Source organism: Pan paniscus, chromosome X (genome assembly GCF_029289425.2).
Source record: "Pan paniscus chromosome X, NHGRI_mPanPan1-v2.0_pri, whole genome shotgun sequence".
NCBI lineage: Eukaryota > Metazoa > Chordata > Mammalia > Primates > Hominidae > Pan > Pan paniscus.
In genome coordinates, this window is record NC_073272.2 from 132,758,713 (window position 1) to 132,784,749 (window position 26,037).

Genomic DNA, 26,037 nt, shown 5'->3' on the forward strand with positions numbered 1-26,037 from the left:
AAGAAGTCAAAGCTAAGAGGAGAGGCCCAAAGTTAAAGTGCTTTGGGCTCGTAAAGCTGCACATGCATTTTCAATCCGATGAGATAGCCAATGCTAAAGTCACAATTGGTCACACTTCAGATAACAACTCAAAAGGCAGAAAACCTTTGTCAATAGAGAAATGTGTGCATTTTGTCTGAGCTTTTGATTTGATTACAGTAAGCTGGCAGTGGCTCATTCTGGTCAAGTTTCACAGAGAGATTACAAAAGAATTAGCAAAAGTAGCTGGCTTTTTAGTCTCTTTCATATGGAAAGAAAAGAAAATAGAATCATAAAGGAAAGAGTAGCAGTGCTTTCAAACTAAATCGGAGACCACTGGCATAATCTGGAAGAAACACTGCATTTGCAGGAAGGCCAGAAGGCCTCATGTCTTTCTCCGTACTTTCGAGGCTACTCAGCCTATGAAATGTTGCCCGCTGTACTATAGCAGAGGTTTTAGAAAGCAATGATTTTTTTAATGTCTTAATGAAATGTGAGGTGAGGATTAAAAACCAATCAATGTTGTATATTATGCTATGCATATCTATGACACACTTACTTTGAGGATGTTTTAGACTTTTTCCAATGTAAAACCCTCTCAGGGGATCTTTAGTAAGTGTGGCTATATAAACGACAATTATCTATATAGGTAGAAAATAGTTAAAATCAGGGGTCAGGAAAATTCCAGAAATTTCAGCTTAGTCAATGGCCATGAAGCTTATCTGGACATATTTGTCTTTTAAGGTGAGCAGATAGCTCGCTTCCACTGAGGTCATGCCTTTCACGGGCATATAAATTTTAATGCTTCCTACTCACTGAGCCTCTGCACTGGTTAATGGCTAATATGAACTACAGAAAATTTGCAGTTAGTGATTAAAATACAGATTCTGCTAAGTCTGAAGAGTGCTTCGTGCCCTGCCTCTGTGAAGTGATAGGAAACAAGGGGCCTTAGGGCTTAAGGGAAGGGTAACTGCTTGGTTTACACTTGGCCCATGCAGATAGATGGGACAGACAATTATTTCTTTTGTGTGCATTTTAAGCTAATTCAGAAAATTTCTACTATTATTCAAGTTAACAAGCTTCAGGCTCATGGGAGGGTTTTTCAAAGACCTGGTGAAAGTAGCTGAGAGTTAAAAAATGATAGAGGGAAAATAGAGGGTACCATACAGACGGCTAATTAACATCTTGTAAGGCCTTTCACTAAAGCAGCTGGTCTCGTCACATGTTTAAAAGATTCACAGAATTGGTAGAATTGAAAGGGTTTTAGAGAGCATCTAGCTCAACCCCCTCATTTTATGGACGGGAAAACTGAGACTCATTTAATTGCCCCAGGTCACAGTCACAGTGGGTTCACTGCAGAACTAGGATGATAATTCACTGTGCACTGCCTCCCATCCAAAGTTATTAAATTTGCTCTGAAAATGACAAATTAAAGGAGTTTTCCCAATAGACTAGCATCAGACAACATCCATTTCCTTAGTTATTTAAACATGCAGAATATCTACAGTTTGATACAGGCAGTTATGTAGCAATGACATTACTTCATAGCTATAACATCATTTTTACTATGTAATTCAGAAATACATTTAACATGGCAGCTGTAATCACCTTAACCTATTTGGGATTTTAACTATGCTTCTTTTAAAAACAACTATTTTCTCACAAAATGCCAGGCATTTGGGGGCGGGTCTTTATGCTGTGGTCCCAAAACACGGATTATGCCCCACTTCTATTTCTATTCCCTTTGCCAAGCAATTTTCCCTAACTCCCTCCTGAATTAAGTATGTGATTAGCATATTCATGAGATGACTGATTCAGCTAAGTTAATTAGCAGCTCTACTATCAAAAAATTCCCAGAATTGGCCAAGAGGGGGAGCAGCTAGCTCTGTCACTACCACAATGTGGCTCTATGTCTCCAGCAGAATACAGATTTCTGGTATTAAACATCCTAAGTTAAAAAGTGGGTTTAAAAAATGACAGCATAGAAAAACACAGAGGCCAGTCTTTAAACTCAGTGATATAGATTTAAAATATAAGAAATCTGATAGTTTTTGAGGGGGAGGAAGTGTTCTCTTGTACGTCACCCAAATCCGAACACACACACACACACACACACACACACACACACACACACACACACACACACACACACACGAGTTTATATCTTAAAAACTGATATAGACCGTACAGTCTCTTGAGATGTGCAAACGATAGAAAATTAAAAGTACAGAATAAAAAAGGGCCGTAGAGGTAAGGGAACTGGAGAAGAGACTCATCTCTCAAATCCAATGACTATAAAAATGTCAGAACTGGCACTAGAACCCTGACCAGGGTCAATTGAGGAAGAATGATGGAAAACTGGGATAATGAGATGATTTCCGGTAACAGAAGGCTAACTCTCTACAAGCCCCCAAACTTTATTTTTGTTGAAAAGTTTTTTTTTTTCAATAATTACTTTAAAAGTAATTATTTCTACCTTAGAAAGAAGTGGTATCTCATAGACATAGACAGGTTTTGATGATAGACAAAGTTGTCTGGGGTCAAGGTCACCACTTTGAATTTACACTGTAAGCTTGCAGATGACAAAAGGTACTCCCTTGAAGTTGCCTGACCCATAATATTTCCATGTGTCCTTTTACTATTTCCTTACTATATGTCCCCAGCTGTCTCTGTGCAACTTCACTGCTCCATCTTGGTTCCCTACCACCATCTTTTTAGTCTGCCCAAATTTCTCTCTTCAATTCACACCAAGAGCCAGGGCTTAGCTATTATAATAGTTTGGATAATTCTTTGACCAAAGCATCCACCCTTGAATTTCTGAGAGTCAAGACATATCCTATAGCCTGTTAATCAATGCCCTTGGATCGGCAGGCATTGAGAATTACTGGCAAGTCCTAATTGACAGCCTTAAAAATTAGTCAATCATCGCCAGGCGCGGTGGCTCATGCCTGTAATCCCAGCACTTTGGGAGGCTGAGGTGGGCGGATCACCTGAGGTCAGGAGTTCGAGACTAGCCTGGCCAACATGGTGAAACCCCGTCTCTACTAAAAATACAAAAATTAGCTGGGCGTGGTGGTGTGTGCCTGTAATCCCCGCTACTTGGGAGGCTGAGACAGGAGACTCGCTTGAACCCAGGAGGCAGAGGTTGCAGTGAGCCGAGATTGCGCCACTGCACTCCAGCCTGGACAACAGAGCAAGGCTCCATCTCAAAACAAACAAACAAAAAATTAATCAATCAATGCAGCACCCACTAGGGGACTATGATTTGGTGGGTACCAGTCAACTAAGGTTTTACCATATAAAATTATCTCATTCTTTCTGTAACCTAACATGGAGAAAATGTGCAAAGTATTCTGGCATTCCAGTATTCCAGCATTCCAGTATATTGATCTCCAGATCAAGTACATTTCAGCTACTACCCATTAAAAAAAAACCTTGTATCTATGTTCCCTAACTTTATTGTCTATGCCATATTTTATGTTATATTATATTCTTTTATTTATTTGTTTTGAGACAGGGTCTTGTTCTGTTGCCTAGGCTGGAGTGCAGTGGCGCGATCTTGGCTCACTGCAGCCTTGAACTCCCAGGTTCAAGTGATCCTCTCACCTCAACCTCTCAAGTAGCTGGGACCATAGGCGCACACCACCACTCCTGGCTAATTTTCATAATTTTAGTAGAGACAGGGTTTCACCACATTGCTCAGGCTGGTCTCGAACTCCTGGGCTCAAGCAATCTGCCCGCCGTGGCCTCCCAAAGTGCTGGGATTACAGGCATGAACCACCATGCCCAGCCTATGCCATATTTTAATTTGAAGTCAGAAAAAACACTGGAGTTTCATAATCATTAAAGTTTTGAAACTGATCAAGGCACAGTGTTAACATATTTATTGAATGTGAAGCCTGGTAGGGAAGAGCAAGAAAAACTTTCTATCCTTTTTAAAAAACACATGTTAACACTTACTGATAAAGTTTCTCTGTATGGTTTAAGAAGAAAACAACAACAACAACAAAACACTACACATTGGAATCATAGTAGTGCTATAAAACCATGGGGAGCGAGAAGGGAAAAGAATAGCTAAACCAGTAGGCCCATAGGCAATGACTGTGGGCTCCCTGCCAGGAAGATACAAGTCTAACAAGAAATGAGGTGACTTGCAGTAGAAGGCCTTGGAACTTGGAAACAACTTTATCTCCACTACATTGTGCTGCCAACGGGAGAGTCATTTCTAAAGAGCAGATTTTTTTTCCTTCTAAATTCCATTATGAAGCCCCTAAGTGGTGATTTTTAAATATCAACATCTTAAGTTTTCAAAAATGACCATTTAATTAGCTTTCTAAGTTTTCTCCCCAAAGTAAAAGAAAAGGCTTAGGTTATTATCTTGAATGAGAAATGCCATGGTCAAGAAAACACCATTCTTTTCAATAATAATAATTCAGTGATCAGGAGAGACAGAGGAGGTCTAATGATAGATTTTGCCAATAACACCCATTTTCACATGGTATTAACATATTGTTAAATACTTTTAACAGCTACAGCATATATGTAGGGGGATATGGGTAATAAGAAGGATATATAGATATATAAATTGTTCCCATTCATCCAGGGAAAGGTGATAGAACTAAGACATAATTTTGCACATAGCGTGTTTGAAAAAATGGGTAGGATCAACGGCATACTACATAGACAGTGTTTTAGTTCAACTACATTATAGATTAAATATGCTTTTGTGGTCTCACCTGGGAACCTAACACTTATTAAATTGGTTATAAGTTTGAAATAACACATCTCAAAGCCAACATTTGAAATACAGCCTGTTCTTTAACTGAGGACTGCCTTATCAGCTGTATCAAATCTAATTTAGTCTAACTTTCTCACCATGGTAACAAGCCCTTTGCAGAAATACTCAAAGACATTTCATATCTAGAAAATTTGTCTTGTACTTCTTCACCACACATAATGTCAAGAAAAGCATGCTTCAAAGGTACTATGTAATTAGAATGGCCTTTAAAACAGGCACAAAGGAAATCAATCCTCTTAAAACTAAATCTACTTCATAAAAATCTTCAAACTGAGTGAACAGCACCAGGAAAAAGAATCCTGAGGTGTTTTGGACTCCATATTCTATTTTTTAAAGTCTGTTATCTGTACCATTGTTCAGATAGGATCAAAGTACACTCTCAATTGGCTCATATTGGCTATTTCTTCAATATTAAGATAAAGTGTGCCTGTAAGAAGCCACGTCTGGCATAGGTGATTCGAATGGGTTCTGTCGTGGCTTTTACATGGAAAGACTATGCCAGAGCTTCAGCTAATGTGAGGTTGGATGGAGCCCAGCTTAATGAAGACTATAGTAAAATGGCTACTTTTGGGTCTCTGCTGCATGGAAACTCAAGAACTTTAATCCTGCCTGTGTTCTGCAAAACTTTTAGGAATTCTAGTTGTCTTTGGGGATCCATTTTGAAATTTAATTTGAAGTCCAGCATCTGTAAATTCTCTTTATTTTGACTAAGACAGTTTTCAGATGCCTGCTTTTTATTATGAGGTCTTTTTTTTTTTTTAAAGGGACTTGCGTCAACAACACTATTCTGTGTTCACCCAAGAAAATAAATCAAAGCATTTAAGTTAAACTAATCTATTTTTTGGCTCCTTGTGACCATATTTCCATAATGCCTACCATACAGATTCCAGTGCATCCGGAAGTATTCTAGCCATAAAGCTACAGGGTAAACTCGTCTCTGGTATCCAACAAGGACAATATCTTGGGAGAAAACTTAAGCACTGAGGGAGCAGAGGAGCTGTGAAAAAGCTACAGTACAGACCTAACTGCCAGTTCTTACATATGACTTGAATAACATACCATCAAACTTCTTGTAACGTGAAGCAAAGACAGCTTGCAAATGATTGCACTGTTCGCTGACCACACTTTTGAAATCATCTTTACTTTGCAGGCTGTACTTCTCCTCCATCTCTTGAGAGCAGCAGGTAGAACCCTGGGGACAGATCTTCAAATGATCACCTGCAAGATAAAAAGTAGGACAGTCAATGTCTATCATCATTCATGAAGTCCAAGAGGGAAGGGTTTGATTTAGGTTCATTTCAACCTGTGAGGCTCCTGCAAAGGCCCAGGCATCATGTGTATCTAACAAGTTCCAGGAAGTCTAAAAATATTCATTCCCTTTTTGAGAAAATAAAATAATAAAGCCCTCTCCAAAAAGCAAAAGAACTTTCCAATCAGAGAGATGGCTAAACCAACAGGAAAACTGGTGTAGTCAATAAACAATATAATATTCCGTGTCAACTAAAGTCTCTTTTATAAATTCCCAGAGATTCTCATATTCTATGCTAAATACTGCAGAAGTCATGCAAACGAGACACAGTTTTTCCAGATTTGGGAGTTTACACTCCAAGAGAGACTGTCCTTAATGACGAATGATTTATAAAATATGTGACAACAGCCAAAAACTGAGCAAATACATGTGCAATAGTTATACTGTGGGGAAACAAAGGGATTTGTGCATTTCAAGGGTTGCCAGCAAAGAGGAAACTATAGGGGTTTATGCTGGATAATCTGAGCCTATGATAAATCACAAAGGGGTGATGGTAATCCTCAATCCTTGAGTTTAAGATTTTTTTTATCCAATGTATTCTGTGCAGATGTCAGAGACTATATCTACCCTATGATTCTGTGTATGTAGCATCATCTCAGTATAGACCAACAACTTCCAATAAACACCTTTATGTAGTGATGCAGCCCCAAGAGTCAAGGAAAATGTCAAAGACACATCACTCCACAGCAACCCAACCCACGAAGTATCTCCCTCCCTTATACCAACTGCATTTGGCTTGCAGTTTGGAGGTGAGGGTTGGGCGGGGGGGTTTTTCTATAGGCCCCAGAGTTCCCCTGCTTGTTCTCCTCTGTCACAGAACAAAATTGTGCTTTGAAGAGACGATGTCTCTTCTCTTATAATGACCACAAGATGCAATGCCACTCAAAAATAAACCCCACTAGCTACTATCACTTCAGTCTCTCCAATATTAATTGGTGTGGTATAATTTTGTACACGTTTACAAGGATTGACTTTCACTGTTCCTTCTGCTATTGCTGTCCATGTTCTATGCAAGTCAAAAGGGGTCTGAAAAGAGAGATGATCTGAGGAACTCAGGAATGAGTATACTGAAGACATGTGAACCTGTCAATGGTAAGTGTGACCAATCAACAAAGGGATGGGGAATTAAAAGCTAATCATTCAAACAACACTAATCATGGAAAATGAAATGGTCCATGAGCTGGCCATTGCTGCTTCTTGGCCATGTGTACTTACAGGAAATAGGGCTTCACCTAATGGAGATATCAAAGCAGCTTTAGGGTAGCAGGGTATTTCAGATAAAATTGAGCTGGCAATTTATTTGACTAACACTAGATTGTCAACTGCACATATGCAAATAATTATATAATCATATATGTTCCCGATCATTCTTCCTTCCTGGCAGTTAAAAAGTAGGGAGAATGTTACTGCCCCCAAAAAAGGGGAGTATGCAGCATTAAAGGACCATGTAAGGAAGGCAGAAAGAGCAACAATCTTCAAATAACTTCCTCATACAGAAACTGCTAAAAGTTTATTTTGGCATTTCTGAAAACCTTGGTCAATAAATAATTCTACTAACAGAAAAAAAAGGGAAAAAAAAAGGTTGTGTAATCAAGTTTAGAGCTGTGAGTCTGCAAAATATCTTAGATCTCATTAGTGACAGAAGAGGGGTTGCTAAGGCTCGGTTTTATGGAAACACCTTTGTTACAACCAAAAACAAAACTCCCTCTTCACTGGCTTAACAAGTTCACAGCAGGCCTTCGGTACTGGGACACATAATTAACACAGAAAGATTCAGTTGTCTCCTGGTTTCAGGGTTGAGGTAAGGGTTCCCTCCATTACAATCTTAACACATAAAACAATATGAAGGCCCCCAAATAGTACAGTGCTGTCACTATATTAAATAATACATATTATACTCATACCCCTTGTAGAAAATGAATTGGAATGCTCAGAATGAGAACCCACATAGGGTGATTTAAATGAATTACTTCATAATAAAGACTTTAAATAAAATTTTTAAAGATTGCTATAAGCTAAAATTCATCATAGGATAGGCTGTTTTTTCAAGCACCTGCAAAGATTCCATTGTGGTATGCATGAATTTTCAAGGCAAAATAACTTGTCAGTTTGGAAAATAAACTATACTCACCTAATGTTAACAGGGTTCACACCTAATAAAGGTTCACTTACTGGATCCTATCAAAATAGGTTTCTAAGTTCACAGAAAAGTACCCATCATTTTTCCCTGCCCCCAGTGTACATGGGTACATGCACAAACACATGCATACACACACACATACACCTCAAAGCAAGAAAATACTAAGAGACAGCAGGAAATAATAATTTTCTCTGTTGAAGAAGGTGCTAGATGTTGACAGGTTTAAACTCACCCACAGGGAATTTATACTAAGGATACACCCTTCAAAAACGGGTAGCAGCAATAAAAGTTTTCCTAGTAACCTGGTCCGAGTGGATGGCACCATTTACACTGCCACACATAAAAGGCCCAGAGTGGCCCATGCACTCCACCCATCTCATCTCCACCAGTGACCTTCAAGCAGAACCTTATCGAGACTTGCTGATACTGGAACACTGGGGCACATCTTTGTTTTGGCACTATTTTTTTTTTTTTTTTTTTGAGACAGAGTCTCACTCTACTGCCCAGGCTGGAGTGCAGTGTCGTGATCTTGGCTCAATGCAACCTCCGCCTCCTGGGTTCAAGGGATTCTCGTGCCTCAGCCTCCCAAGTAACTGGGATTACAGGCGTGCGCCACCATGCCTGGCTAATTTTTGTACTTTTAGTAGAGACAGGGTTTCACCATGTTGGCTAGGCTGGTCTCGAACTCCTGACCTCAGGTGATCCACCTGCCTCGGCCTCCCAAAGTGCTGGGATTACAGGCGCGAGCCACCATGCCCGGCCTGCAATATCTAATTTTAAAAAGAAAAAAATAGTGCACTTTCATCTCAGAGAGATCTTTCCGGGAAGATTTTGTCTAATGGTGAAAGGCTTGCCTTATGTAAAGGACAACAACAGGGTAGATACTTGGCTAATGTTTCTGCTGGCAAAGTCGTCTGCCCCTCAGTGCAAAGTTCATACTTTGGGCCATATAGCCCCGAATGCACCACTTATCCTGTCTGCATTTCTAAAAAGCGTTACTTGAAAATGTAATTTGACATTCTTGCCAAAAGCCCTGTGACACACGTAGTCCAAGACACACTTGTGAATTAAACCCCAAGACATTCTTGGGCTACTGGGGATTCGGTGCCACAACTAGTTAGTGCTAATGAGAAGCACAGGGAGGAAAAGGAGGACAAGTCTGGGTACAGTTGAAAATGAAATTATAGCTCCATGTTCTGGTAAAAAATCTTTGAAGACTTGAGCAACTAATTAAGTTTTTTTTTTTAACTTGAATATTTCTACTTTAAGCACCCAAAATGGTTTATTTTGAAGGCTAGGGCGTGCATATTATTTGAAAGGCATTCTGTCTTATGTGTTTGAGACTGCTTCTAAAATGCTGTGCCTGAGTGAGAAATCTTTTCTTTCTGGAGATTTCCTTTCTAAGCCCGGTGATCTTATATTCTTCTCACTGAAGAAAGATGCCACAATTTTTCCTTTAGGCTGAGAGAGCTGAACACGAGGACAACAGAATAAAGATGGGACAGGTAGACAGCCACTGTGGGGGTAGCATTGGACACTTGCACTTTTTAACAAGGGCTCTAGGTGATTCAGACCCTTCCTTAAGAATTGTTGTCAGAAAGGCTTCTGAATTCCAGCTGTGGAACAGCTGAGTATAGCAGTTGACCAGTTAGTCTACTACCTTAGTGAATAGTAGATTATGATCTACAACTGCCATTTCTCTCCCCTATTTCCCTAATTCAATCTCCTGCTTCCATGACTCTTGACATACAGTTTCTTCTTCATGTATCGCTTCTAGTCCATTAAGACTCTCCTGTCTGCTTTCCACTCTCTTTTCACTCTAACCATGTAGTTCTATCTTATCCCACCCCACCTCTTAAGTGGTGCATAATATGAAACTGAAGGGTTTTTTTATTTGTTGTACTTGTTGAGAATTCCTTGTTCTTAATTTAAAAAGCAGGTGAATTCAATGCTTTATGGTTTTCCAAGGAAGCACCTAAATTAAGTTGCTTTTTGTACATGGCCCTTGATTAGTTTTTTTCTTTGTGGGTCAGTGGCCCTCAATAGAAAAAAGGTCCCCCAGCCCTGTCCTAGGAGGCTTGGATGGGATTCAATGAAGCGTGCTTTTAAAGCTTAACTCTCTGGCATTAAAAACAAAACAAAAAAAATCACTCGAAAGAGCCAAACTTTTTTCAATCACACCAGCTCTATGTAATTTCTCTTTAGTCTTAATATCAATGCCTTAGTTTTCAAAGCTGAACAAAGACAATCACAATAAATTACTCTCAATCCTGCTGAGTGTGTATTGGTTCTTTTTTTTTGAGGCACTTCAAATCAATGGTTAAAGAAGTAGGCATTGAATATGAGGAATCTATTCCATCATTTAACAGCGCTCTGAGGCAATCTGTGAAACTGTGCTTTCTCATTTTATCTCATTTACTCCTCTCACCAAAGGCTGCCTCTGATGTACAAATGGGGTGCGGCTAATGTTAGTTTATTTTCAGTTGCTCATAACTCAGCTTCCCATAGAAAATGTTATAAATGGTAGATAGGTTCTCAGGCCAGCCCTCAGCTTATTTACTACTAACTTGACTATTTTCTCTTTCTTTCTTTCTTTTTCTTTCTTTATTTTCTTTCTTTCTTTCTTTTTTTTTTTTTTTTTTTTTTTTTGATGGAGTTTCGCTCCTGTTGCCCAGGCTGGAGTGCAATGGCGCGATCTCAGCTCACCGCAACCTCTGCCTCCCGGGTTCAAGCAATTCTCCTGCCTCAGCCTCTTGAGTAGCTAGGATTACAGGCATGCGCCACCACACCCGGCTGATTTTTTATTTTTAGTAGAGACAGGGTTTCTCCCTATTGGTCAGGCTGGCCTCAAACTCCCAACCTCAGGTAATCTGCCCGCCTCAGCCTCCCAAAGTGCTGGGATTACAGGTGTGAGCCACCACGCCCGGCGACTATTTTCAACTATGTCTAACAACCATTTTCTATATCTCTCTCAGAAAATACATTTAGAAATCCAACTAGATGCCAAGAAAGTGTCTCTCCAATTCTCCCCACTTTTTTGGGAGGTGGGGCAGTAATAGAGGAATACCGGTAGTTACCACTTAGGGGTCAGCTTTCTTTCTGTACCTGCGGGAAATAAAGAAAATCTCTAGTGTTTACTCCCCCAGTGTCCTAAATGGAGAAAACAGAGCCAGAAAACATTGCAAGACACTGGTAGAGAACCCAGGCTTTGCCTGCACCAGTGGGATTTTTAAGGCAGACACTCTTGGTACTCGGACTAATTTTACCAATAAAGCAACCAAATGCCTATGGTAAATAAGAGAGACAAACTGTTCCTTAAGGGTAAGGACCGCAGTGAGGAACATTTGAGAAGAACAGACTGGAAAGCACTATGAAAACTGCAAACATAAGAGACTATGATTTTGCATTGGCCTTTCTTGAAGAGTGCCTCACTTGAGTTATGAAGAAAACTTAGCTCTTTACAAGGGGTTTTTTTAAGGAGTGAATTTAAAAGGTTCCAAATATTTAAAACTACTTGGTTCTTTTATTCTGCAGAGATAACAGCAGCAGTCTAGGGATAATTAAGTTTTATCTAGAAGTCAGGAATATGGGTTTGAAGCCCAGCTCTACATGATTGGGAAGCTTTTGGTAAAGACTCTTGGGAAAGTCAGTTATCCACTGGAACCTTAAAACGAAAAAAGCCCTTTGAAAACAAGGAGGCATTATGTAAATGTAAGACAGTACAATTGCAAAACAAAGAAAGAAATGAACATCTCTTATGCTCTGATAAGCTACTGAAGTTTCGTGTTAAGAACCATTTCTGACAACTTGTACTAGGTGAGGGAGGGGGGCCAGAAAAGCAGCACCTTGTTAAGTTCAGCCTAAAGCTGCCTCCTTACACATTTAAAGTTTGGTTTAAAGGTTTCCCCGTACACAGTGAACTGTAACCTAAACTGGGTGTGTAAACAGACTGTAACTTGCTCTTGCACCAATCACAGGTGGCCAACGGTTCAAACCATGTTCAAATAAGGAAATCAGAGCTGTAACCAACTCAGCTGTTTCTGTACCTCACTTCCGTTTCCTGTACGTCACTTTTCCTTTTCTGTCCATAAATCCTCTCCAACTACATGGCAGTACTGGAATCCCTCTGAACATATTCTGGTTGTGGGGAGGGGTGATCAATTTGCAAATCATTCTTTGCTCAGTTAAATTCTGTTAAAATTAATTTGTCTGTTACCAGTAGAGGGTCTTGACTGCAAGTTGTCCAGGTTCTTGGTGTTTTGAACAAAGAATTGGACAAAATGCACAGCAAAGCAAGGAAAGAATGAAACAACAAAAGCAGAGATTTACAGAAAATTAAAGTACACTCCACAGGGTGGGAGCCACCCAAGCAGTGGCTCATGGGCCCCAGTTACAGAATCTTCTGGGGTCCAAATACCCCCTAGAGGTTTCGATTGGCCACTTGGTGTTTACCCCATGCAAATGAAGTAGTGGCCTGCAATCAGAGGCTAAAATGAAGTTACAAAGTTACACTCCTATGCAAATGTCTGATTGGGAAAGCAACCAATCAGAGGTACTTTCAATTTTCCTCCTGCCATGCAGAAAAAGGGGGAAGGCGGGGCGGGGCATGGTGTTGCAAAGGAAGTAGCCTCTGGTCCTTTTGTCACTTAAGCGTGGAAAGTTGGGGTTTTCCTTTCAATTTAGTTATAGGAAGTCAGCATCAATCAGCCTCAGGTTCCCTGCCTCCAGACCCTATTCTCCTGCCTCATGTCCAAAGTTTTTCTTTTAACAAACTTTTCTTTTCTAGCTAGTTCAGAAAGATGTGGAAATAGGGCACATCAAGGAGCTGAACGGCATGCATATGTGATGGTGAACTGATGGTGACCAAGCCATCAACCAAGGGATTCAAAGGGCCATCAAAAGCGAAGCCACAGGAGCTTAAGGAGACATGATGAGGAAATATAATGTGATATCCTGGATGGGATCCTGGAACAGAATAAGTACATTGTGGGGAAAAAAACTAAGGAAATCAAACAAAAAGTTGTATGCAAATGTTCATAGCAGCATTATTCATAATAGCCAAATTTCCATCAGCAAATGAATGGATAAACAAAATGTGGTCTACTGTATCTGTAAATAGAATATTACTCAGCCATTGGAAGGAAGGAAATTCGGATACATGTTACAACATGGATGAATCTCAAAAACACTGCTAAGTGAAAAAAATCCACATTTATATAAAATGTCCAGCATAAGCAAATCTAGAGATAGAATGTAGATTCTTGGTTGCCCAGGGCTGGGGGAGAGGGGAAAGAATGAAAGTGAGGATGCCAGCTAAAAGGTACGGGGTTTCTCTCGGGGGTGATGAAAAATTGATTTTGGTGATGGAGGTACAACCTTGTAGATATACTAAAAGTCACTGTACACTTCAAATAGGTGAATTATTTGTTATATTAACTATATCCCAATAAGACAGTTACCAAAAAACTCAGGAAATCAGAATTAAGTGTAGGCTTTAGTTCATAATTATGCATCAATATTGGTTCATCAATCATGAGAAATATACCCACCCTAATGTAAGATGTTAATAACGGGATACTGGGGGTGAGATATAGGAAAGTCTATGTGCTATCTTCCCAACTTCTGTAAATCTAAAACTCTTCTATTAGAAGTTTTTTTTTTTTTTTTTTAAGAAAAGCAAGTCTTGGCTTTCAAATTAAAAAGCATAAATACATGTGGCCAGCGGGGAAAAACTTTCATCATGCTTTCAAAAATATAAATACTTGATGTAATTCTAATATTGGGGAGCTGTATTAAGCTATTATTTGCTGGAGCAATTTTCCTAATCCCTCAATTGCTACTTTACTCTTTTTCTAATTTTTATTGTTCTAAACGTAAAATAATTCCTTGCTGTTGGTCTAAAGCATTACCAAAATAGTTTCTGTTCATTTCTTAGATCTAAATTCATGTAGCCACAAAGTGAACTAAAACGCAGGTTGCTATATAACTCCAGCCCCTCTAAGCTACCTAAGACCCCATGAGGAACATACAATGCTCTGCTTCATGGGAACAAAGAAAGAAAATCTCTAAAGGTTTTTAATAACTCCAGGGAGGTGGGGGGACGTGTACATTAATCCATCCTCCCTCCTTCCAAAAAGGAGTGAAATTACTGCATAAAATGTGCTATGCGCATCCAAAGCCTGGAGTCATCTGACCTTAAGAACAAAGCACGTAAATTACAGTCATTATGCAGATGTATGATTTGAGATCACCTACCAATCAGTAGGAGAAATGCAGCCAGTTAGCATTTTGCAAAACCTTGCCAAAATATAGCTCTGGAGGGCTTAAGACTGCCAATTATTTCTAGGTCCACTAATCCTGCAAGGTAGTATAGAGAAGGCCAGTCAGAAACACATACATTCAATAATCAGTTTTATTATATTTTTCTAAGAATAACTTTATGTAAGTGTAGTTGGAAGAGTTAGGGTTGCTACTTTAAAACTCTACACTTCATTTCAATGAGCTTATAACAGCTTTAAACTGCACTCCAGACAGAAATCAACCAAGGCTTCTTATTGCTTTTCAAACGATAAGCAAATTGTCAACCAAGGTTAATATCTGACAATCTTAGATCCCCATTTTAACTATACCAAAGGTTTATTAAGGCACACCAAACCAAACTGAGTGAATGGCCTGAAATGCACACTTTGACCTTGTGTTGCCATCACTTCTGAGCAGCTGAAGCAACTGCATCTATTTTGCACATTTACAACCACTACCTCCAGGACTCAAAAGGAATAGTAATACTACTAGTGATTAACCCAAAACTCTCCAAAAATTCTGAGGCTCCTGTAAATACTTTCTAAGCAGTGCTAATAAAAGGCTCACAGAAGTGTGCTGGGGGACCTTGCGGGATAGCAAGGAGCAGACAGGAAAAGATGGAGCTCTCTTACTTGTTTTGCAACTAACAAAGGAGATCTTTTCTGTCAATAATTCAGGTGCACATATCTTGGTAGCATCGTTTGAGAATTTCTCTTAGGTAGCAATTATGATTTTCACTAGGCTCATAATTTAACAGAAGGCCTAGGGATAAATAAATGATTCCAAATGCCTCTATGGATTTCATACTCATTCAAGTGATATGAAGGAGTCACATGTGAGTTTCAAGCTCTTTAAGAGAAAAACAAATACACAGACTTTGAAGGTGTTTGTTACATAGTGCCTATGAAATTAAGATTTCCACAACTCTCCTCAAAGTCCTTCTTGTTTTATTGGTGAATTTTTCTCATACTCCCACTCCCCTAACTCTGAGGTTTTCTTTTTACAGAGAGTGAGATGAGAGACTGTATGGAGACTGAGATTCCCAGGGTTGATCACGTCTGTTAGAGCCCCAGTGATACATTCAGCTATGAATAAAAAGCAGCCTAGACAGAAAACGCCATTTGTGAGGACTTTTTTTCCCTCTGGAACCTGTATCCCCAAGCCACACATCATAATAGCTGGTAGACCAAGGCCTTAGCAGGGCCATCTCTCAGACAGCTGATCAGACCTGGCTTGGAAGGTCATGGTGATTCCCAGAGTAGGGGAGAGCTAGCCGCCAGCACTTTGCCCTTTCTTTGCATCTCCAGTGACTGCCCCAGTGGGCAGTCTCCTGCACACCATCACAGAAGACCTCGGAGAAAGCAAAAGGAAGAAGGTATCCTCAGGAAGACATCAGACACACCCCTTTCCTCCTCCCCTGGGGGCTGAATCAATACTGACTTCCAACAGCAGATGATTTTCCATATTATTTCCAAATAATCTCTAAAGAAGATCCTGTGAATCTCATTCTCAGATAGCCTGCCACAGCCATTTAGAATTCACAGGAATATCCGAAATGGTTAACAGCTGAATTTGCTGCAAGTGTAGAAGAAAATACAGTTGGTGAGTGGGGAGGCTCACAGATATCAGACATTTCAGACACTTGCTCTAATTGAATGATTAAAGTCTGCCTTCTTACATACATTTCATGGATTGTGTGAGTCATAACAATTTGTTGTTGTTGCTGAGACACAGGGTCTCGCTTTGTCACCCAGGATGGAGCGCAGTGGCGTGAACATAGCTCACTGCAGTCTCGACCTCCTGGGCTCAAGTGATCTTCCCACCTCAGCCTCTCGAGTAGCTGGGACTACAGGAATGTGATACCACACCCGGTTAATTTTTGTATTTTTTGTAGAGATGGGGTTTCACTACATTGCCCAGGCTGGTCTCGAACTCCTGGCTCATGCAATCCTCCCCCTCAGCCTCCCAAAGTGCTGAGATTACAGGCATGAGCCACTGCACTCGGCTGAGTCATGACAATTTTTAACATCAAATTATTTTCTCTTTTTTAGTAATTGCTTTCAGCTTAAACAAAAGGGAAGGTAAAAGCTGTCTTTAGCTTCTCTTAACCCTCCTTTTCACAATATACCCAAAATTTCTCCCCTCAAAATACAGCGTGGTAAGAGGTTTTCAGTAAATTTACTGTCTAGAAAAAATATACCAGAAGAATTAACATATTCATTCATCATTAATTCTCCAAAAGATATTTCTCCAAATGGCTATCTAGAAAGCCTTTATGTAAACCCACCAATGGCAAAGTCCACTTCCTCACATAAAGAAAAATGATTCTGGGATGGGCACAGTGGCTCATGCCTGTAATCCTAGCACTTTGGGAGGTCAAAGTGGGAGGATCGCTTCAGCCCATGAATTCAAGATCAGCATGGGCAACATAGTGAGACCGTGTCTCTACAAAAAATTTAAAAATTAGCCAGGCATGGTGGCGCACACCTGTAGTCCCAGCTAGTCAGGGAGGCTGAGGTGGGAGAATCGCCTGAGCCCAGGAGGCTGAGGCTGTAGTGAGCCACTGCACTCAAGCCTTGGAGTGGGGGGGGGGGGAATGTTTCATTCTGCAAACAAAACGAAACAAACAAACAACAACAACAAAAAACAAAAAACAGTGATCCATGCAAACCATTCCTCAAAATTCTAGCTAGGCATCAATAAAATGGTGCAGAGGAAAGTAAGATTTACATTTTTAATGTTTGTGCTTAATTACATCCTTTAAAACCCACTTCCACAAAATTCTTGCTAAAGGTCATAGTTAAGTTACGGCTTACTCTGATACAGATCTGCACTGAAGGACTGTTAATAAGTCCCAGTTCCTATGGATATGGACATGAGCCACAGTTGACCAGGGGTTAATTTTATAACATGAGAGAAAAATTCTTCTGAACCTTGGAATGGGCAGATGAGGGAGGGGCAGAGCCCTCCTCATACTCCCCATCGTTTTGCAAGGCTGAGTTTCCCCAACCCTGGCAACTGGCCATGAAGTCTTCAAGCAGCATGTTATGCAATATGAAGCATGCCATTTTCAGTAAAAGCAAAACAAAAACAAAAACTCCTCCTCACCCATTATCTAAAGCCCTAGCACCTGGGCCACATGCCCTACAATTTATTACCATTTAATAGGCTCTTTGTTATTTAGAAAAGTTTTGTTGACAAATGTAAAGATTTCAATGTGTACTTCCTCTTCCAGGTCAGCTCCTGGAGCTTTAAGTAAAACTTGTCTCAGTCCTAATTTTGGAGTGAAAGCCACTATGTTGCTATTCAGAGAATTACCTGTGTTTATCCCTTACCCTTTGTTTCCTGCCTCAAAGTCAATCATAATATTTGACGAAACAGTCCCACAATTCCATGGTGTGCCAGTTACTTTGAGTTTCCTTGGCTTGGTGTGAACCCCCCCCCATCAACTGCCCCCCGCCACCAAGAAAGCTTTTTGAAAACCTAAATAGATCACGTGCAATGGTTTTCCATTCTCTACATATGCATTAGCCACCTGAGAAACACAAGGTCACTAGCAAAGCACAGATTCCCCTTATTTAACGAAGTTGCCTTTCCTGGAAGACTGAGTTTGCTTAAGTTTTCAATGTCCTCAGCCTTTATTATAGACTCTACCAGCTTGCCTTTATTAGTGAGGCACCCCAGGTCTGACTGGGACTTATCCTAGTGGCTTCTTAACACCATTTGATTCTCCAATCTCACCTTTCAGAACCTTTCCTTTACAATCAGACCTGTTAATTAACTACATTTGATTTATTCATTATGATTAGAAAATCCACTATATTTACCACTTCGTGAACTAGTTACTTCAACTAGACCACTGCAAGAGATTATCTGGGAATGGAACTCTGCCCTAACATTTTCCCCAAGTCTAAGTCAAAGATTTGATTCACTTCTCCCAAACTAACCTTTGACCCGATTTGGCAACACAAAAACATTGTTGGTGCTTAATGCAGTATTTATCAAGTGACTCTTATGTGCCAGATGCCATCCATCAGTGCAGAAAATACAAATGGCTTGGTCTCCGCCCTCTTGAAAATTACAAGATGAACAGACATGGATTTTATTGTTGTTCTCTAGGCTTTTTCTCTCTCCTTCTTACTCTATAATGTGAATTCCTCCAACCCCCTCCCCACCACAAGATCTCTAAGGTCCTCTAATCTTATCTTGGAACAACTCAAGTCCAAAAGACAGGAGAGATGATGCTAAATCAGGCAAATCAACTCAACCCATGTTTCTTCTCACTTTGGAACTTCAACAGATGTGCCATAGGAGGTGCCTTTGGACAAAGTAGGAGAGAGTCACACACTCAGATATAACCTATACATTGCCATATATACTATGTCCATTTTTGAGACAACCAAAACTACTGAAGGCATTATCTCGAACTCAGAGCAAAATCTGACAAGGCAAGGGTGAATAAAACTCCTTGGGGACCTAGTTCTGCTGCCTTTCTTGGTCAACAAAGCAAAATCGGCAGAACAAAGACTTCCCACACACATGCTGTTTCATTTCCTTGGTTTGACAAATCAGAAGTCACTAAACATTCAAATCTCCTTTTAAGAAAAAAAAAAAAAAAACTCAGACAATGTTAGTGCTTTGATTTTTAAAGGCCCTAACCTGGTCACTTGATAACAAGCTTCCCTAAACTTATATTTGGATAGTCAATAAATTATTGGCATAGCTCCGTTCAATTTTTGTAGCAGAGGTCTCACCAGAGGAGAGCTTCTATGCCCTCAAGTGACTGATATATACTCAACAACAAACAATTTGAGATACCACCCAGTGCCTCTCCACACACTAGGAATAATCCCTGTTTTTTTCTAGGCTCTAAAAAACCCTGATAAAAAGGTGCCTGAACTCAAAGGCAAGGTATTGATTAGCCAATTCTTCAGCTGGGCTGCCATCCAGCCACCCGCCATTTTCCTCTGGTTTCTTAAGTACCACAGGGAAGGAAAAATAAAGCCAGATCTTAGGTGCTATATTAAAGTATTAATGTGTCTACTTATGACATAAAAAAATTTACTTCCTTAGAGAAGAAGATGGAAAAGTTATTGCCTCTTTGTCAGCAAGTGACACAGAAAAGAGAGAAACCAGTCATTTACTACACATTCAAGTAAGGCCTGTTCAATTCCTAGTCATCTTCAGATAACCCTAACCATACCAGGGCCCTCTTAGGCACCGCTGGGCCAAAGAGATAGATACGAATGCTCCAGAAAGTGCACTGCAAGTGTCCTGGCCTTCTTTACTGCAGAACTAACCAAGAATGAAACGGCTGCATGTTACCATTTTTGCTTTGGGTATGAATGAAAGGATAGGAGCCACTCTAATTTGAGCCTGTAAGAACTTAGGGTTGCTTCCATGGGGCTGATATTGGAGTCACTATACAATGTAATGCCTGTCACAGGACCTAAGAGAAACATCAGCACTTCAGAAATCTGGCCCACAGACAAGCTTGAGACCGGATGCTCACAAATTGAAAGTATCAGACAGCTTTCTCTGACCTGGTGCAACTAGGTGAGTGGGTGCTCATTCCGTTACTTCAATGTCTAGCTTGCCCTCTCTAACTCTTTTTGGTAATGGGCCAACTGCTCACTCATAAACCAATTGATTTGGTCAAACACTTGATCCCAAAGAAGTTCCAATTACTCCTCTACTCCTAGAATGTGGCCTGTCAGCTACTTTAGGATGAGCAACAAACATGGGGGATGGGGAAGTTCTTTCTCTCTTACTCCTGCACATTAGAGGCCTGAAGGAGTGAGAGAAAAAGAAATGGAAAGAAATGGGTCAAAGGAGAGAGGGAGGAAAAAAAAGACAGTATATATGACCAAGGGCCCAGGAGTGGGAGAGTCACCTACAACTGATGCAAGTGGTGATCAGGCACCAGGGTCTTTCGTTCTGTGGTAACTCCCATTAAGCACAGGGACACGTTTTTCTCCCTAGTTTCCATTACACAGAGCCTGCAGATGGCACGCAGCATTACTACTGCAATTATTGACTATAATTATCATGAAAAGTCTTTGATGTGATAGCAAAAATTATTAAAATAGCCTTTCTTAGAAAAGAAGGGCAATAAATACAACCTCATTTGGAAAATTCAAGGACCTAATTTTGTACCAGGACCTTCTGCCAGATAAGAGTAAGTTACTTTAATATACTTATTTTTAGCCCCTCTCCTTGAGGATGTTTCATCCTATGTGGAAAACACATAATGGTATGCAGTTCAGGATATACTTTAAGAGTACACTTAAAGGTACTTCAAAGGAAAATAAAAAAATAAACCTTCTCCTTTCAGATACACACATATTTACATAAGCTCCTAGTTTTTCCTGATCCCACAGTAACCAATGAGAGGCAACTGTTTTTTAAACTGCCTTCAAGGATGAGAACAAATATGACAACTGAATTAAATGTCGGTCTTGTTTTAAAGATAATTCTTGGCAGCAGTGCTGTGCTTATTGGTTTGAAATAGTAAACACTGTAGTGTACTTTAAAAAGTATCAGTACCAGAAGTATGAAAGAACAGAGAACAGCCCACTTTGTTCTCTTTATCTTTCACTGGATCATAAACCATGCAAGGTCATGTTTTATTTTTTTAATCTAGCTACTCTTATGTTTTAACTCTGAGTCAAGACAGCATAATCCTAAATTGTATGCAATGCTACAGCAGCACATACATTAAATCATATTCTGAAATCAGTTTCAATGTGGGGAAGAACGGCCTTTCAAAGGCTGAAGCCAAATTAAATGTCCAGCATTATAAGACCTGATTTTTCCAAATGAACTGCCTAAATAAGAATGAGTTCTACCAGGCTATCCAGAAAACATGCTTATGTTTTTGCCCATGAGTGTTTCTATTAATATTTTTTATATATGACAATTAACATAGGCCAGTACAAAGACCAACTAACCTAACCCAAATTTACTTGACTAGAGTTAAGTTCAGTCATGCAGAATGACTATACTAGAACTGCATGAGCTTGAAAAAGAACAATAGTTCAATCTCGAGTTTCATAAATATACATAGGAAAAAGTGCTCAGTAGCACCAAGTCTGAGCTTCCATTTGGCCGAATGACTTGGTGGTATGGGCAAGTAGAAAATATACTCTTATAAAAAAAGCATTGTTTCGTTATTATGAGATGAACCTTCATAGCTCCATGATTTGTGGCTACAAACATAACACACTATTACAAAATGAGCCTATATTAAGAAATAGTCATGATGCATTTTGCTTATTGGTTTAAAACTCTTCTAACAGCACTGACACACTTGGTAGCCTTGGGACCGCATACAGAACCCAAACTTCTTTTTATTCCACCAGTAAGTAGCAGTAAGCAGCAACTTAGAACAAGAAGGGTCAATGAAAATGTTTTGGATGTGTGCACCATCCAAATTGCATGTTGAAAAGTGACTCCCAGTGTTGGAGATGGGTCCTAGTGGGAGGTGACTGGGTTGTGTGGGTGGATCTCTCATGAATGGCTTAGCACCATCCCCCGGGAGAAAAGTGAGTTCTTGCTCTGAGTTCCCATGAGACCTGGTTGGCTAAGAGAGTATGGCACCTCCCCACTCTTTCTCTCTTAATCCCGCTATCACCATGTGACATGCTGTCTCCTACTTTCCCTTCCACCATGATTGAAAGCTCCCTGAGGCCTCATCAGAAGCAGATGCTGGAGCCATGCTTGTACAAACTGCAGAACCATGAGCCAATTAAACCTCTTTTCTTTATAACTTACCCAGCCTCCAGTATGTCTTTATAGTGATGCAAAAATGGCGTAACAGTCAGGCACTTCAAGAACCAAGAATTTTAGGTTATTCTGTGCGATGGCATAGATATGGTTTGTATGGCCCCTTCAAGTTTCATGTTGAAATCTAATCCCCAGTGTTGGAGGTGGGGCCTGGCGGGAGATGTTTGGATTCTGGAGGGCAGATACTTAGTGAATGGCCTGGATCTCGCAGCAGTGAATTCTTTTTTTATTAGAGATGAAGCCTTGCTCTGTCGCCCAGACTGGAGTGCAGTGGCGCAATCTCAGCTCACTGCAACCTCCACCTCCTGGGTTCAAGTGATTCTCCTGCCTCAGCCTCCCAAGTAGCTGGGATTACAGACACCTGCCACTACACCCGACTAATTTTTGTATTTTTAGTAGAGACAGGGTTTCACCATGTTGGTCAGGCTGGTTTCAAACTCCTGACCTCAGGTGATCTACTCACCTCAGCCTCCCAAAGTGCTGGAATTACAGGTGTGAGCCACCACACCTGGCAGTGAATTCTTACTTAGTTCCTAAGAGAGAACTGTTGGTAAAAAGAGCTTGGCACCTCCTCTCTCACCATGTGATGCCTGCTCCCCTTCCTCTTCCACCATGAGTGAACGCTTCCTGAGGCCCTCACCAGAAGCAGATACTGACAATATGCTTCTTGTACAGCCTGCAGAACCATGAGCCAAATAAATCTCTTTTCTTTATAAATTACCCAGCCTCAGGTATTCCTTCATAGCAACACAAATGGACTAAGACACTCCACATCACCAAGGATCCTCAATCAGAACAGTTCAGTAAAAAACAAATGGATAAATCACAACAAGTGGGAAACTCAAGAGAACAGAAAAGCTTGTCTGGAGCATGATTTACTATCTAACTACATACTGTATAGTATGTATGTCAGAACAGTGTGGGAAATTAGCTATAAATGTTTTGACTGGACTCTCTGTTCTGAGTCTCTGAGGCAGGGAGGCATCATGTTATATGGAAAGCATAACAGCTTCAAAGGTAAATAAGCCCAAGTTTAGGCTAAGTTCTTTCTTAATTAAAAAAATAATTTTTAGGGCCAGGTGCAGTGGGTCATGCCTGTAATCCCAGCACTTTGGGAGGCCAAGGCAGGTGGATTACTTGAGGCCAGGAGTTCGAGACCAGTCTGGGCAACATGGCAAAACCCTGTCTCTACTAAAAGTACAAAAACTAGCCAGGCACAGTGGTGCATGCCTGTAGTTCCAGCTACTCGGGAGGCTGAGGCAGAAGAATTGCCTGAGCCTGGGAGGTGGAGGGTGCAGTGAACCAAGATAGCACCACTGCACTCCAGCCTGGGCGACAGAGGAAGACTCTCTCAAAAAAAAAAAAAAATTTTTTTTTTAGAGATGGCGTCTCTGTCACCCACACTGGAGTGCAGTGGCATCATCATAGCTCACTGTACCCTCAAACTCCTGTGTTCAAATGATCCTCCCACCTCAGCCTCCTGAACAGTTAGGACTACAGGTATGCACCATCACATCTGGTATTTTTTTTGTTTTTTAAGAGACAGGGTCTCACTGTGTTGCTCGGGCTAGTCTGAAACTCCTGACCTCAAGCACGAGCCACCTCATGGTGGCTGGGATGATAGGCCCACGTCACCATGCCCAGCTTAGGCTCAGTTCTGTTGCTTACCAACTGTGCAATTTTGAGCCACCCTCCTAACTTCTCTGAGACTAGTTCATCTTCTGTAAAAGGAGGACAAGAGCAGAACCTACCTCAGAGAGTTGTTAGAAGCATTAAAATTATACAGTATACCTCAATCAACAGTAGCTATTATTATGAACACTGATATCAGAAGATGCTATATATTTCTCAGAAAGGGGATTCTTTCTATGTTTCAGAGTTCAGCTATGTTTAACCAATGGGGGAGTGTTTGTTTTCTTGTTGTTGCTATTGTTATCATTACTATTATTTTTAGTCTTTGGAAATATTTATTTCTAAAAATTACAGACCAAATGGAAATTTAGCTTTATTTAGCAGAAAGACAAAACAGTCCCTTGATAAAAATTCAGGCTACAACCTGCAATACTGCTCTAGGATTATGAGCTACAGAATCTTTTCTTTAGCTTTTGAAATGGTTCTGTTATGAGCTTTGAGAGATTAAAGAAAAACAAAATATTAAAGGTTGATTCTTATGAGAGTGCCATTATTTTAGGCCAAATAGGTCAAATATCAGCAATTTCACATAGTCTGACTGAATATTTTGGGGAATCAACTTAGCAACAATATCCAAAGGTTTCTACAGATAAATATGATTCATTTGCATCCTAGAATATCTAACTCATGAATAAAATTCAAAAGATTAAGACAAGACACTATTTGCTTGAGTAGATATGCATCTGACTTTACAAAAATATTGTGTGCCCAGAATATGCACTGTGTCTGCTGCACTATCCTGACAAATGATCAATTTCTTCCTAATAGCCAATCATTTTGTTGAAAGAACTCTCCGCTCTATGAAATAAAGGCAGATGCTTTGGAAATTTAGACTGTCTAAGGATAAATGTATGTCAAATAAAAACAAACAAACAAAAATTCCACCCGGAGATGAACGGAGTTGGCTCCCTATCACATCAAAGGAAGGGAGAACAAAGATGGAAATGACAGCTCTCTGTACCATTGTGATGCATTTAAGTGCTGATTTTTTTTATGTTGCTGATGACAGTATATCGACCTTAGAGCGTCTGTCAGTTTATCACCGGATCACCTCCCTTATACTGTCTTTATGTCTTAAATATTTCTGTCAAATAGGTCTTCCTCTACTCAGCTTTAGATTGGTACCATAGATTTCCCTCCATTATCCTCTTACATTTGTGTGTGAAGATTCACAGACATGAATGAAAAAAAAAATCATCAGCATAATACTTACCTGCCAAGATCTACAGCCAAGATCTGGAGACACGAAAAATGATTACTTCCTGAACAAGTGCTTCTAGAACAGGAGTATGAGGGATGGAGGGGGGAAGGGAAGAAAGGTCCCAAGAGATACCTGGCCTTGGTCTTGAGTAGTACATAGGACTTAGGACACCAAGTAAGTGTGGATAAACAAATGTGTAATGGTGACCACACAGCAATATTAAATTTAACAACTTGATGGGAGAGGAAAAGTACAAACCCCATTACATAGTTTTTGCTATATTAGAGTAAGAAGCTGTGACAAAAGCAGGGCATTACTGAGGGAGTTCGGAAAGTAAACAACCCTCAAGATGCCTGGAGACTGGTTTAAAAAGGGGAAAGAAAAAAACTTACTTATAGTCGCCCCAGAATAATTACTTATATTGGCGGGGGAGGTGGTGGGGACTGGAGAGAGAAGAGAACCTTCATTGTGGTTAAAAGGCAGAAGAAAAAGCAGTGGTGATTAAAGAAAAAAAAATAGTCCAGAGAAGGAATAGAGAAAATCCTGTAAGGCACAGCAGGTTAAACACAAAATAAAATCTAGGCAGGAGCAACTTGCAAGAGATTGCAAAGGCTACGGTAAGAGGCTCTTTTGCTCTATCATAGGGAGGAAGCCAGTTAGAGGAACCACTTAATCACAGTCACAGGGCTAAAAAGGAGATGGTGGAGAGACTGAATGAATTCTTTGTCTTGTAAGGAGATGCGCATTTCCAAACCAGAACACTGAACTCGGCAGGTCAGAGGTACTAGATCAAA

The 26,037-nt window shown here is 40.2% G+C and overlaps 1 protein-coding gene across 1 annotated transcript in view; it reads right to left on the reverse strand.

The window, feature by feature from the left end:
* The window catches only part of GPC4 (glypican 4), a 114,543-nt gene that overhangs the window by 32,335 nt on the left and 56,171 nt on the right, over positions 1-26,037 (reverse strand). The window contains exon 2 of the mRNA XM_003814499.6: positions 5,876-6,034. Within this exon, the coding sequence (XP_003814547.1) occupies positions 5,876-6,034 (159 nt within the window). The remainder of the gene's footprint in view (positions 1-5,875; positions 6,035-26,037) is intronic.